Source organism: Meriones unguiculatus (assembly GCF_030254825.1).
Source record: "Meriones unguiculatus strain TT.TT164.6M chromosome 13 unlocalized genomic scaffold, Bangor_MerUng_6.1 Chr13_unordered_Scaffold_39, whole genome shotgun sequence".
Lineage (NCBI taxonomy): Eukaryota > Metazoa > Chordata > Mammalia > Rodentia > Muridae > Meriones > Meriones unguiculatus.
The window spans coordinates 4503281-4518980 of NW_026843648.1; the positions used below are offsets into that span (position 1 = coordinate 4503281).

Consider the following 15700-nt stretch of genomic DNA (forward strand, 5'->3'; position numbering starts at 1 on the left):
TCTGAGAAAGTATGAGATTCATTTCTAAAGCGGTTGTATAAGTTTTCACTCCCATAGCAATGGAGGAGTGTTCCTTTCTTCACATTCTCACTAACTTGCTGTCACTTCAGGTTTTGACCTTAGCTATGATGGGTTTAAGATGGAATGTCATTTGCATTTCCATGATGACTACACATATTGTGCATTTAATGTCCACCATTTGATATTCCTCTGTGGAGAAATCTTTGTATAGTTCTGTACCCCAGTTTTAAATTGGATTATTTGGATTATTTGAGTTTAATTTCTTCAGCTCTTTATATATATTGTTTATTAGCTCTTTCAGTGGTATGTAGGGTTGGTGAAGATCTTTTGCCAGGCTGTAGGCTGTCATTTTTTTCTATTGACAGAGTTCTTTGCTTCATAGAAGCTTTTTGTTTTATGAGATCCTATTCATTAATTCCTGATTTTAGAGCAAGTGTTTTTTTGTGTTCTGTTGAGGAAGTTACCTTCTATGCCAATGAGATTGAGGATCTTTCCCACTTTTTTATCTAACAGATTTAGTGTATCTGGTTTTATGTTGATGTCTTTGAACAACTTGGACTGCAGTTTAGTGCAGGGTGATCTATATGGATCTATTTTCATTTTTCCACATGTAAACTTCCAGTTAGACCAGTACCATTTGTATGATTTTGGTTTCTTTGTCAAAAATCAAGTGGCCATAGGTATGTGGGTTTATTTATCGGTCTTCACTTCAATTCCATTGATCCACTGATTGTTTTTAATTCAGTACCATGTAGTTTTTATTACTATTGATTTATAATAGAGCTTGAGATGAAGAATGGTGATACCTACTGAAGATCTAGTATTGTACAGGATTGTTTTAGCTATTCTGGCTTTTTTTATTTTTCCATATGAAGCTGAGAATTTTTTTAAATTCCTTAAGGAATTATGTTCATATTTTGATGGGCATATCATTGAATCTGTAGATTGTTTTTTCGTACAATGGCAATTTTTACTATGTTGATCCTACTAATCCATGAGCATGAGAGATATTTCTATTTTCTGGTATCTTTTTCAATTTCTTTCTTCAGAGACTTGAAGTTTTTTTTTTTTTTTCCATATAGGTTTTTCACTGGCTTGTTGAGGCTAACATAAAGATATATTATGTTATTTTTTTCCTGGCTATTGTGAAGGGTGTTATTTTCCTAATTCTTTCTCGGTCCAATTATCTTTTGTATACAGGAGTGCTACTAATTTTTTTTTTAGTTCACTTTATATCCAGCTACTTTGCTGAAGTGTTTTTCAACTGTAGGCATTTCCTACAGTAGAATTTTTGGGGTCATTTTTGTATACTGTCATATCATCTGTGAATAGTGATATTTGACTTCTTCCTTTTCAATTTGTGTCCCCTAGATCTCTGTTAGTTGTCTTATTGCCCTAGATAGGACTTTGAGTACTGTATTGAAGAGATTTGGAGAGAGTGTGTAGCCTTGTCTTGACCTTGAGTCCAGTAGAATTGATTTAACCTTCTTTTCATTTAGTTTGATGTTAGCTATAGGATTTCTGTATACTGTCTTTACTATTTTTAAATATGTGCCTTTGTCTCTGGTCTCTCCAGGACTGTAAACAAGAATAATTGTTGTATATTGTCAAATGCTTTTTCAGCATCTAAGAAACTGGTCCTGTGTTGTTCTGTTTTTTGTTTTGTTTTTTTTGTTTTTTCAATTTGTTTATATGGTGGATTACATTGATGGATTCCATGTACTTAACTACCCCTGCATGCCTGGGACGAAGATTACTTGGTTATGGTGGATGATATCTTTGATATATTCTTGGATTTGATTTGCGAGTATTTTTACATCATTGCTCATAAAAGAGATTGGTCTGAAATTCTCTTTCTTTTTGGGGATCTTTGAGGATTTATCAAGGTGACTGTGGTCTTAAAAAAGGAATTTGTTCATATTGCATACGTTTCTATTTTGTGGAATAATTTGGAGAATATCAGTATTCACTCTTCTTTGAAGGTCTTGTAGAATTCTGCTCTGAAATGATCTGGCCCTTGGAATTTTTTGGTTGGGAGTATTTTAGTGGCTGCCTCTATTGTCTTAAGCACTATAAGACTATTTAATATTTTTACCTGATGTTGATTCAATTTTGGTAAGTGGACTCTAAAGAGAATTGTATATTTCATTTAGATTTTCAAATTTTGTGGCATACAGGCTTTTGACATAAGAGTTAATGGTTCTTTGGATTGTCTCAGTGTCTGTTAGATCTTTCTTTCAGACTTTGTGGATTTGGATAGCATCTTTCTGCCATTTACTTAATTTGGCTAAGAGTTTGTCTGTGTTTTTTATTTTCTCAAAGAACTACCTCTTGGTTTCTTCGATTCTTTGAATTATTATCTTTGTTTCTAATTCATTGATTTCAGTCCTGAGTTTGGTTTTTCCTAGTGATCTACTCCTGCTGGGTGTGCCTGCTTCTTTTTTCCTAGGGCTTTTAGGTGTGCCATTAAGTTGCTTGTATGGGATGTCTCTAATAGCTTACGAAGGCCTTTAGTGCTATTAAAACTCCTCTAAGGACTGCTTTCACTGCATCCCATATGAAGTTGAGAAATCTTCTATCAAGGTCTGCAAAGTATTCTGTTGGTATTTTGATGGAAATTGCATTGAATCTGTTGATTGCTTTTGGTAAGATGTCCAATTTTACTATGTTAATCCTGCCAAACTATGAACATGGAAGATAGTTCCATCTTCTGAAATCTTCTAATTCTTTCTTCAGAGACTTGAATTTTTTTTCATACAAGTCTTTGACTTGCTTGGTTATGGTCACACCAAGATACTTTATGTCCTTTGTGGCTATTGTGAAGGGTGTTGGTTCCCTAAATTCTTTCTCAGCCCTTTTGTCTTTTGTATACAGGAGGGCTACTGACTTTTTTGAGTTAATTTTGTATCCAGCCCCTTTGCCAAAGGTGTTTATCACCTGTAGGAGTTCTCTGGTAAAATTTTTGGAGTTACTCCAGTATACTATCATATCATCTGCAAATAGTGATACTTTGACTTCTTCCTTTCCAATTTGTATCCTTTTGATTTCCTTTAATTATCTTATTGCTCTAGCAAGGACTTCAAGAACTATGTTGAAGAGATATGGAGAGAATAGGCAGCCTTACCTTGTCCCTGATTTCAGTGGGATTGATTTAAGTTTCTCTCCATTTAGCTTGATATTGGCTATAGGCTTGCTGTATATTGTCTTTACTATGTTTAGGTATGTGTCTTGTATCCCTGATCTCTCCAATAGTTTAAACATGAATGGATGCTGGATTTTTTCAAATGCTTTTTCAGCATCTAAGGAGATTATCATGTGTTTTTTTCTTTCAATTTTTTAATATGGTAGATCACATTGATGGATTTTTGTATATTGAACCACCCCGGCATACCTGGCATGAAGCCTATATGGTCATAGTGGATGATATATTTGATGTGTTCTTGTATTGGGTTTTCAAAGTATTTTGTTGAGTATTTTTGCATCAATGTTTATAAGGGAGATTGGCCTGAAATTATCTTTCATGGTTGTGTCTTTGTGAGGTTTAGGTTACAAGGTGACTGTGGCTTCAGTGAATGAGTTTGGTAGTGTTCCTTTTGTTTCTATTTTGTGGAATAGATTGAAGAGAGCTGGAGTTCCCTCTTCTTTGAAGGTCTGGTAGAATTATTCACTGAAACCATCTGGCCCTGAGCTTTTTGTGGATTGGAAACTTTTGATGAATGCTTCTATTTCCTTAGTGGATAGAGAAATATTTTATTGATTTACCTGGTCTTGATTCAGCCTTGGTAAGTTGAATCAACCAAGAAAATTGTCCATTTCATTTAGATTTCCAAATTGTGTGGCATAAAGAGTTTTGAAGTAAGTCCTAAGGATTTTTTGGATTTCCTTAGTGTCTTTTGTTTTATCCTCGTTTTCATTTCTGATTTTGTTAATTTGGATAATCTCTCTCTGCCTTTTAGTTTGTTTGGCTAAGGGTGTGTCTATCTTGTTGATTTTCTCAAAGAACCAGCTCTTGGTTTCATTGATTCTTTTAAATGTTTTATTTGTTTCTAATTTATTGATTTCAGCCCTGAGTTTGATTATTCTACTCCTTTTTGGTGTGTCTGCTTCTTTTTTCTAGGGATTTTAGGTGAGCCAATAAGTTGATTGTATGAGGTGTTATAAATTTCTTTTTGAAGGCACTTAGTGCTATGAACTTTCGTATTAGCACTGCTTTAATTGTGTCCCAGAAGTTTTGTTATGTTGTGTCTTCATTTCCATTGAATTCTAGGAAGACTTTAATTTCTTTATTTATTTCTTCCCTGACCCAGCTGTCATTTAGTAGTGAGTTCTTCACTTTCCATGTGTATGTAGGCTTTTTGCTATTTCTGTTGTTGTTGAGGTCCAGGTTTAGACCATGGTAATTAGATAGTGTAGAAGGGATTATTTCAATCTTCTTGTATAGGTCGAGGCTCACTTTGTGACCAATGATATGGTCTATTTTGGAGAAGGTTCCATGAGGTGCAGAGGAGGTAAATTCTTTTGTGTTTGGGTGTAAGGTTCTGTAGATGTTTGTTAGGTATATTTGATTCATGACCTCTATTAGAGATATTGTTTTTTTTAATTTCTGTTTTCTTGACCTGTCCTTTGTTGAGAGTGTGGTGTTGACATCTCCCACTAGTAATGTATGGGGATCTGTGTGTGGTTTAGGTTTTATTAATGTTTCTTTTACAAACGTGGGTACCTTGTATATGGGGCATAGATGTTTAGAATTGCAATTTTTTCCTGGCACAATTTTCCTTTGATGAGTTTAAAATGACCTTCTTCATGTCTTTTGATTGATTTTGGTTGAAAATATATTTTATTAGATATTAGAATGGCTACTCCTGCATGTTTCTTAGGGTCCATTTGCTTGGACCCTTCTAGCTCTTTACTCTCAGGTAATGTCTATCTCTGTGATTTAGATGTGTTTCTTGTATGCAACAGATAGTTGGGTCTTGTTTATGTATCCATTCTGTTAGTCTGTGTCTTTATTGGAGAGTTAAGTCCATTGATGTTGAGGGAAATTAGTGACAAGTGGCTGTTAGTTCCTTTTATTTTAATGTTGCTTGTGGTAGTGTGTTTGTGTGCTTGGTTACATTTAGTTTTACGGTAGTGACATTATTTATTTTCTGTGTTTTCCTGAATGTAGTTAACTTTCCTGGGTTGTAGTTTTCCTTCTAGGAGCTTCTGTACCTCTGGATTTATGGTTAGGTATTGTTTAAATTTGCTTTTGTCATTAAATATCTTGTTTGCTCCATCTATGATGACTGAGATTTTTGCTGGGTATTGTAGCCTGGGCAGACATCTATGTTCTCTTAGGGTCTGCATTATATCTGTTCAGGCCCTTCTGGCTTTCATAGTCTCTGTAGATAAGTCAGGTGTGATTCTGTTAGGTTTGCCATTATATGTTACTTGGCCTTTTTCCCTTGCAGTTTTTAGTAGATTTTCTTTGTTCTGTATACTTACTGTTTATTATATGGTGGGAGAATTTTCTTTTCTGGTCTAATTTATTTGGTATTCTGTAGGCTTCTTGTATTCTTATACACCTCTCTTTTTAGTTGGGGAAATTTTCTGCTATGATTTTCTTGTATTTTTTTAATTGTTTGTTATTATTAGTTACATTTTATTAATGCAGTATCCCAGCTGTATCCCACTACCTTATTCCCTCCCAATCCCACCCTTCCTCCCTCAACTTCTCCCTGCCCCTTTCCAAGTCCATGGATTGGGGAGGACCTCCTCCCATTTCATCTGTCCCTGTTTTTTTCTGGTATCTTCAGGGCTGGCTGTGAAGTCTTCCTCTGTGGCCTAGCAGAACTGCTGCTCCCTTGTGGGGTGGGGAGTCAAAGAGCCTGCCATTGAGTTCCTGTCAGAGATAGTCCCTGTTCCTCTTACTATGGCAAACCAATTGGTTATTGAGCTACCACGAGCTTCGTCTGAGTAAAGGTTCTAGGTTATATCCATACATGGTATTTGGTTGGAGAAACAGTTTCAGAAAAAAAAAACCCTGTGCCCAGATATATTTGGTCCTTGTGGGGCTCCTATCCTTTCCCTGTCATACTAACTCTCCTTTTGCTGAAGGTTTGGTTATGAGTCTTAGTATCTGTTTTGAAATGCTACTTGGTAGGGTCTTTCAGATGCCTTCTGCGGTAGACTCCTGCCATATGTCCAATGCACATCTCAGTTGTCTTTCTAAGTGAGGATTGACATCTTACCTCATGTCTGCTTTCTTGTTTATCTCCTTTAGGTGTATAGACGTCATTATGTTTATTATATCTTGTAGGTCTATATATGCGAGTATATACCATGTTTGTCTTTCTCCTTCTAGGGTACTTCACTCAGAATGATCTTTTCTAGATCCCACCATTTTCCTGCAAATTTCATGATTTCCTCATTTTTTATTGCTGAGTAGTATTCCATTGTGTAAAAATACCACAATTTCTGTATCCATTCCTTCGATGATGGACATCTGGGTTGTTTCCAGGTTCTGGCTATTACAAATGAAGCTGCTACAAACATGGTTGAGCAAATGTCCTTATTGTGTACTTGAGCAAAATTTTGGTATATACATAGCAGTGGTATAGCTGTGTCTTGAGGAAGCGTTATTCCTAATTGTCTGAGTAAGCGCCAGATTGACTTCCAAAGTGGTTGTACCAGTTTACATTCCTACCAGCAGTGGAGGAGGGTTCCCTTTTCTCCACAACCTCTCCAGCATGTGTTGTCAATTGAGTTTTTCATCTTGGCCATTCTGATGGGTGTAAGGTGATATCTCAGGGTCATTTTGATTTGCATTTCCCTAATAGCTAATGAGGTTGAGTATTTCTTTAACTGTTTCTCTGCCATTTGATATTCCTCTATCAAGAATTCTCTGTTTAGCTCTGTTCCCCATTTTTCAATTGGATTATTTGTTTTGTTGCTTTTCAGCTTCTTTAGTTCTTTATATATACTGGATATTAGCCCTCTGTCAGATAAAGGGTTGGTGATGATTCTTTCCAACCTGTAGGCAGTTGTTTTGTTTGGATGATGGTGTCCTTTGCTTTACAGAAGCTTTTCAGCTTCATGAGCTCCCATTTATTGATTGTTACTCTTAGAGCCTGTGCTGTTGGTGTTCTGTTCAGGAAGTTGTCTCCTGTATCAATGAGTTCTAGGCTGTTCCCCACTTTTTTTTCTAACAAATTTAGAGTATCTGGTTTAATGTTGAGGTCTTTGATCCACTTGGACCTTAGTTTTGTGCACAATGATAAATATGAATCCACTTTCATTTTCCTGCATGTAGACATCCAGTTGGACCAGCACCATTTGTTGAAGATGCTGTCTTTTTTCCATTGACTGGATTTGGGGGCTTTGTCAAAAATCAAGTATTCATAGGTGTGTGGGTTTATTTCTGGATCTTCTATTCAGTTACATTGATCCTCCTTTCTGTTTCTATGCCAATACCATGCAATTTTTATTACTATTGCTCTGTAGTACAACTTGAGATAGGGGATGGAGATACCTCCAGATGATCTGTTGTTGTACAGGATCGTTTTGGAGATTTTGGGTTTTTTGTTTCTCCATATGAAGCTGAGAATCTTTTTTTCAAGGTCTGTAAAGAATTGAGTTGGTATTTTGATGGGAATTGCATTGAATCTGTAGATTGCTTTTGGCAGGATGGCCATTTTCACAATGTTTATCCTACCAATTCATGAGCATGGGAGATCTTTCCATTTTCTGACATCTTCAATTTCTTTCTTCAGAGACTTGAAGTTTTTCTCAAACAGGTCTTTCACTTGCTTGGTTAGTGTAACCCCAAGGTATTTTATGTGGTTAGTAGCTATTGTGAAGGGTGTTGTTTCCCTTATTTCTTTATCAGCCCTTTTGTCTTTGGTATACAGGAGGGCTTCTGATTTTTTGAGTTGATTTTGCATCCTACCACTTTGCTGAAGGTGTTTATCAGCTGGAAGAGTTCTCTGGTTGTTCTTCTATGATTTTACTGAAAATATTTTCTGGCCCTTGGAGGAGGAAATCTTCTTTTTTCTCTATTCCTATTATTCTTAGGTTTTGCCTTTTCATGTTGTCTTGGATTTCTTGGACGGTCTGTGTCAGGAATTTTTTAGATTTAACATTTTCTTTGATGGATACATCGATTTCTTCCATTGTGTCTTCCACACCTGAGATTCTTTCTTCCATCTCTCATAATCTATTGGTTATGCTTACCTCTGTAGTTCCTGTTTTCTTCCCTAAGTTCTTTCTCTCCACAGTTTCCTCCATTTGTGTTTTCTTTAATTTTTCCAATTGTATCTTCAGATCTTGAGCTGTTTTGTTGATTTCCTTCACCTGTCTGAATGTATTTTCCTTCAGTTCCTTCAGCTGTTTGTTTGAACAATCTTTTGTTTCTTTAATTTCTTTCACTGATTTAAGTATTTCTTCTGTAAAGGCCACAAATTGTTTGGATGCAACTTCCTGTATTTCTTTACGTTTGGCTGTAATCTGTTTGTCTTTATCTTCTTCCATTTCTTTGCAGATGGCCATAATCTGTTTGACTTTATCTTCCTCTAGTTCTTTACACATTTTATTTGTTTCCTCTATTATCCTCTTCTTAAGCATAGATATAAGGTCATCTTCTTGAATTTCATTTATGCTGGGGTATCCAGGGCTACTTCCCCATGGATATGGAATTCTCCATATTGATCTGTCTTTTTTGAATTGAGCTTTTACACTTGCATCTACCCATTTGGCTATCTTAGATGTTGACTGTTAGTTTCTGGTGCTTCCTCAAATCTTGTGGTGGGGAGAATCCCCTTGGCAGGAAGATGATTTTTCCCAAAGGAGCCCTCCTTAGATTTTTAGGTATGGTCACTGAATGGCAGGTATTTTTCAGGAATTGCCACAGCTCATCTCAGGCATACACACCTGAGTAGTAATTGTGGCCTTTGTTAGTAAAGGGGGCTATCCTCTCACCCAGAGAAGTTCTGGAGACAGCTGCCCTGCTGCTGGATTTCTTGATGTAAATTTAGTGAGGTGCTGCTGTAACCTGAGTGCCCCGTGGTTTGGTCAGTTTAGTTAGGGATAACTGATTGTCCCTTGGAGCAGTATCTGGGGGTTGATCTCAGGGAACCCAGGCTTCTGGAGGTCTGATATTGGGGCTCTCTGCCCCAGTATACAAGTGGTAATCAGTGGCACATGAGCACTACTCTCATGTGTGCAGCAGGAGGCTAGAGTCTGGAGCCTGTGGATAACCAGAAACTTTTCTGGAGCTAGGTGTCCTGAGGTAGGGCCAGATATTTCCCCAACTTTGGGTTTTCTCCCAACAGGAAGACTCAGTCTGTGGTGTTTGACGTGGCATGTAGAATGCATAGGCAATTGCCAATGATGGTCCAAGCAGGTGACTGGGAAAGGAGCTGAGAACTTTTCCAAGAATGTTTCAATGTATGGTAGTTGTAGTGTGTGTGTGGGGGGGAGTTGGCTGAGTTCTCTAATCTGGGACCTGCTGTTTCCCTGCCTGTGGGGTTTTCTCCAGACAGGGAAACCCATCCTCTAGTGTCCTGGGGCACACAGTTCTGTGATGGAGAGTAGGGCATGCAGGGCTAGCAGCTGGAGACACACTTAGACATGACAGCTGTGCACCCACTGGTCTGCAGGACCTTTCCAGAGATAGACTGGGTGACCTGAGGTCAGTCCTGCTTTCTTCTTCCCTGTTTCTTTTCTAGACTGGGGCTCCCAGTCTCTGGTGCCCTGGAGAACATAATTTACTCTGGAAAGGTTATCAGGACACAAAGGTGTATCCTGCAACCCGGGATATCTTCTGGGTTCTCGCTGAGTGACCTGAGAGTGGACCTGACTGACACCCACACCGTGGAGTTTCCTCTCACCTGGGAAACAGGATCACTGTTGCTTTAGGGCCCAGAGATCAGTCTTTTAGTTGCTGTACCAACATTGCTGTCCTACTCCTCAGACCCAATGTCCTCCTGGCACCGCCATCTTAAATTCCCCCCTTCTTCATCCCTTTCAATTAATTTTGGTTGAAAGTCTATTTTATTAGATATTAGAATATCTACTCCTGCTTGCTTCTTGGGTTCATTTGCTTGAAAACCTTATTCCTGCTGCAACATCCCAGGGACTTTCCCAGAGAATAGCTGGGTGCTCTGAGGTTGGACCCGATTGTTTCCCTCATCATTGGTTTTCTTACATTTGAAACACAGTCAGTTGGGACCCACAGATCCAACTATTGGACGCCATGCAGTCTCTGCTACCCAGCTTATCAGACACAGTATGCAATCAGCCCAACCATCTGGGATCTATATTTTTAATTTTTACTGAATATGAGTATTTTGATTGTATGCATGAATATGCACCTCTTGTGTGCCTAATCCTCACAGTAGTCTGAAGATGTCTTCAGAACTCATGAACTTATAGCAATTGATAGTAGTGGGTCGCAGGTAATCACTGACAATTGAGCCCAATTATTTGAAAGAGCAGCAAGAACTCCTCACTGCTGAGCCATCTGTCCTGTTTTATGTTGCTTATTTATGATCAGCATTTACATTGTTAATATTTTCATCTTTCTATTTTTAGCTGTTTAAACATGCATTCCCTTTTAGTAAGATATCATTGAAGTTACAGTTTAAGTTGGGATAGTGCAGATTTCTGGAGAATAAATATACAACAGGAGTGAATGTATAATTCCTTGTAGAAGCTTCAGTAAAGACCTCTGAGTTATTTCAATATTTTGTGTTTGTTTGATTGACTTTAAGAGGAGGCTCTGTCTTACTATATAGGTCTGGCTGTTCTAGAACTCTTTGAATAGATAATGCTGACATCCAGTTCAATAAGATACACCTGTGTCTGCCTCCTGAGTGATGGAATTGAAGGCATGACAGAATACACCCCGCTTGTCCACCATTTTTTGTAGTTAGTAACTGTTAATAAATTTCTCTGATCTGTACTTAGTATTGTTCATCTGTTAATTTCTCTCTCTGTGTGTCTCTGTCTCTATGTCTCTGTCTCTCTATTTCACACTCTTCTCTCTGTTTGTCTTTGTCCACATTAATTGCCATGTCTATTCCAAAGCTATATCCTCTTCAAAAAGTTCAGATATGATACAGTTAAAACTTGTTATTCCGTTTTCTTCTAAAATGACTTAGTGATAACATTAACACTTCTTTTTTAATAGAAAAGTTTTAATCTTTATTTTTAATCTATAGGCTACATTATTTAGAAAGGAGGATATACAAAACAATAATCAAAGAATAATCATGTGTTCTATTCCTTTTCTTTTGTCTGGTCACTCAGAAATATGGTGTTATTGGCTATGATTATTGTTGCTTGCCACTCACATTATTTTTATCCATGTATTCACTGTAGTCCACTTTCCCTTCCACAAATATATGAGCCCCCCTCTTCACATACTGATATGCCACATCCCTGAGAACTGGTCAAAACATAATATTCAGTACCATGTTGTCTTTTGACTGATGTTACCCATCTGTTCAGTGTCCCCTGATGAACACATCTCATTTGTTGCTATATAAAATATCATGACTGTGTTTTGTCCTTCCACTTGTATCATGACAGGGTCGTGACCTACTCACTCAAGTAACTGAAGATGATTCATAGATTGCTCAAGAACCCAACTAATGGCTAATTTATATTCATGTCTTACAAACTGATGAAACACAGGTTTTTGAAGCACACCTTTGGTTTTTTTTTTCAATCTAACCTTTTGGCTTTTTCATCTCCCCTACTTCACATCACACACAGCACCCAACTGTATAACATTCGCACTTCTGTGTCAGAAAATAAATTGCAGAAGCAGTAGAATTATATGATTATATTGACAATGACGTATAAATTATATTGTTGCCACTGTTTCTGTTGTACAAATGTATGGCATATTTTAGAATTCGGTGACCTTCAATGATGTGCATGTGAAATTCAGCCAAGAAGAGTGGGCCTTGCTGGAACCTTCCCAGAAGCAACTCTACAAAGATGTGATGCTAGAGACCTGTGAAAACCTCACTGCTATAGGTAAGACTGCAATTTTTCTTTCACTTTTAAAATAAAGAGACGACTTTTACTTTGTTATTGATCCTCTTCTGTAATTCCAATTGAGAATGAGGAGGAATGAGGTAAATAAATCAGGCATGGTTCTCAGGGTCACAGAAGATAGTGATTTAAGTTTTGCCTTAATAATAACATGATATTTCCAATAATATATATTTTCTCGTACTATATTTTAGGCTACAATTGGGATGACCATAATATTGAAGAACAGTTTCAAAGTTCTACAAGTAATAAAAGGTAACTTTATGTGCATGTTGACACAAATATATATCTTAAATTTTAATGTCCTGGAAGTCTGGTGTTTTTTGTTTGTTTGTTTGTTTGTTTATTGGCTGCTTTTTATTTTCTGTTTTTGAAATAGATTTGTTTCTGGGTATCTGTGACTTTCTTAGACTTGCTTGTTAGACCAGCCTGACCTCAAAATCACACAGATCTGCCTGCTTCTGCCTCCACAAGTGCTGGAATTGAAGGCATGTACCAGCACACATGGCTGTGTCCTGGAAGTTTTAAAGAAAAGCAACAGTGTAAAAACAGCACTGCTTTAAGTGTACTGATGATCATTAAAATCTCATAATTCCATGTACTTCAATGTCAGGTATCTGATTTGTGTTTACAAGACACTCCCCTAAGATAGAAGAAAATAAAATAATATTGTAACAAAAATACCATTTGAATCGTATGGACATTACAGCTACTGACTTGAACTGCCAATCTGTTTATTCTCATTCTATCTACTCGGATATTGTAAGAGGTATACACACTGAATTGGTGATCAGTATGTGTCCAAAACCTTCTAATAAGCAAAAAAATTCATAGTAGAACCAGTGTTACTCATTTTCGTGCAGTAACATTGTAAAGTTTAGTGAAAGGAACAGCTTATGAGAATCAAGAATATTGTTGTGGAGAAACCTTAATCCCTATATGACATGTCTATGATGAACAAAAAAACAAACTGTGTTAATTCAATGTGGGAATCTTTATTATTTTTGTAAATTAAACTGGTATATCATATGTTTCTAAGACACATGAGCATAGGGATATTGAAAGAAACAGTGTCCCTCTCTTTCTCCAAGAACAATTGATTTGGTAGTAGTCCCCACTGTGAGTAATTTTTCTGAATGTGATAAATGGTTACTGTTAATTTGTTTTGCAACTTCACTGAGAATTCATCAGCAAACTCATATTGCTGAAAATTCCTATGAATACTAGGATTTTGGAAATTCTGCTTGTCTTAGCTCACTTTGTAAATGAAGTAGCATGCATACAGTACAAAAATTTGTGAATGGAATTGCTGTGGTAAAACTCTGAATACTTACAATACTCTTCATATATAGGAGAAAATCTCTTATAGAAAAATGATGCTATAAAAGTGATCCACATAACAAATGCTCTTACCACCACAGGGATCTTCAAAAATACCCATAATGAAGGGGAATACCATGAATGTAAATAAAGTGATAAAACTTTAAAATGTCATTCTTCTTTACCATTAGATCAAATTATGAAATTAACTCAATGACTGGCTCTTTGGTCTCCCTACCCCCGAAGGGAGGAGCAGTACTGTTAGGCCACAGAGGAGGGCTTTGCAGCCAGTACTGAAGATACCTGATAAAACAGGATCAGATGAATGGGGAGAAGGTCACCCCTATCAGTGGACTTGGAAAGGGGCACGGTGGAGATGAGAGAGGGAGGGAGGGACTGGGAGGGAATGAGGGATCGGGACACGGCTGGGATACAGAGTTAATAAAATGTAACTGATAAAAAAAATAAAAAAAATAAAAAAAGAAACTCATGAAAAAAAAGAAATTAATTCATATAGATAAATATATTTATTAGTGTAATGAAATGACTGGGGTAAATCTTTCACATGTGCCAATTTTCTTTGCAGGCTTGAAAGCAGTCATACTGGAGAGAAACCCTTTAAATGCACTCTATGTGGTAAAGCCTTCCCCTATATCACTGTTCTCCTATGGCATAAAAGAACACATACTGGAGAGAAACCTTATGAATGTAACCAGTGTGGTAAAGCCTTTGCAGAAAACAGTCATCTCTTGAGCCATAAAAGAACACACACTGGAGAGAAACCTTATGAATGTAACCAGTGTGGCAAAGCCTTTGCACAAAACAGTCATCTCATAAGCCATAAAAGAACACACACTGGAGAGAAACCTTATGAATGTAATGAGTGTGGCAAAGCCTTTGCAGAAAACGGTCATCTCATAAGCCATAAAAGAACACACACTGGAGAGAAACCTTATGAATGTAACCAGTGTGGTAAAGCCTATGCACGAAACAGTACTCTCTTAAGCCATAAAAGAACACACACTGGAGAGAAACCTTATGAATGTAACCAGTGTGGCAAAGCCTTTGCACAAAACAGTCATCTCATAAGCCATAAAAGAACACACACTGGAGAGAAACCTTATGAATGTAATGAGTGTGGCAAAGCCTTTGCTGAAATCGGTCATCTCATAAGCCATAAAAGAACACACACTGGAGAGAAACCTTATGAATGTAACCAGTGTGGTAAAGCCTATGCACGAAACAGTACTCTCTTAAGCCATAAAAGAACACACACTGGAGAGAAACCTTATGAATGTAACCAGTGTAGTAAAGCCTTTGCACAAAACAGTACTCTGTTAAGCCATAAAAGAACACACACTGGAGAGAAACCTTATGAATGTAACCAGTGTGGTAAAGCCTTTGCACAAAACAGTACTCTCTTAAGCCATAAAAGAACACACACTGGAGAGAAACCTTATGAATGTAACCAGTGTGGTAAAGCCTTTGCAGAAAACAGTCATCTCTTAAGCCATAAAAGAACACACACTGGAGAGAAACCTTATGAATGTAATGAGTGTGGCAAAGCCTTTGCAGGAAACAGTCATCTCTTAAGCCATAAAAGAACACACACTGGAGAGAAACCTTATGAATGTAATGAGTGTGGCAAAGCCTTTGCAGGAAACAGTACTCTCTTACACCATAAAAGAACACACACTGGAGAGAAACCTTATGAATGTAACCAGTGTGGTAAAGCCTTTGCACAAAACAGTAATCTCATAAGACATAAAAGAACGCATACTGGAAAGAAACTTTATGAATATACCCAACGTGATAAAGCCTTTGCACAGCAGAGTAGTCTCCGAAAACAGGAAAAGACACACAGTGAAGAGAAGCCTGGTGAGGGTAATTAGTGTGATAAAGCCTTTGCATGTAACAATCATCTCCTAAGACAACAACACATTCTGGAGGGAAACTATATGAATATAACTATGTGGCAAAGCCTTTGCACATAACATCTCCTAATACATAAAATAACACTTACTGGAAAAATGTCTGACTGTAACCAATGTGAAAAAACTTTTGGACTTCAGAATAATCTCCACACTCATGAAAGAAATCCTAATGGACCGAAAGCCTGTGAGTGCTTTTTACATGGTGAAACCATTCCACATTTGTATAATCTTCATCATCATGAAAGGATTCATAATGGAGGAAAACCTTATGAATGTATTAAAATGGTGAGGCCTTGCACAAATCTAGAGTCATCATCATAATAAAAGTATCCTTACTGGAGAGGAATTCTGTGACTATAAGCAATGTGGAAATGCCTTTGTGTACT

General features: G+C 37.2%; 1 protein-coding gene across 1 annotated transcript; it reads left to right on the forward strand.

Annotated features, from left to right (window-relative positions):
• Positions 1–11921: 11921 nt before the first annotated feature.
• Positions 11922–15251, forward strand: LOC132651083 (zinc finger protein 431-like; the record flags this gene model as incomplete). Its single annotated transcript, XM_060376383.1, has 3 exons — positions 11922–12042; positions 12255–12315; positions 13967–15251. Coding segments are annotated over 3 exons (1467 nt in total), but the record flags the coding sequence as incomplete, so codon positions are not given.
• Positions 15252–15700: the final 449 nt, after the last annotated feature.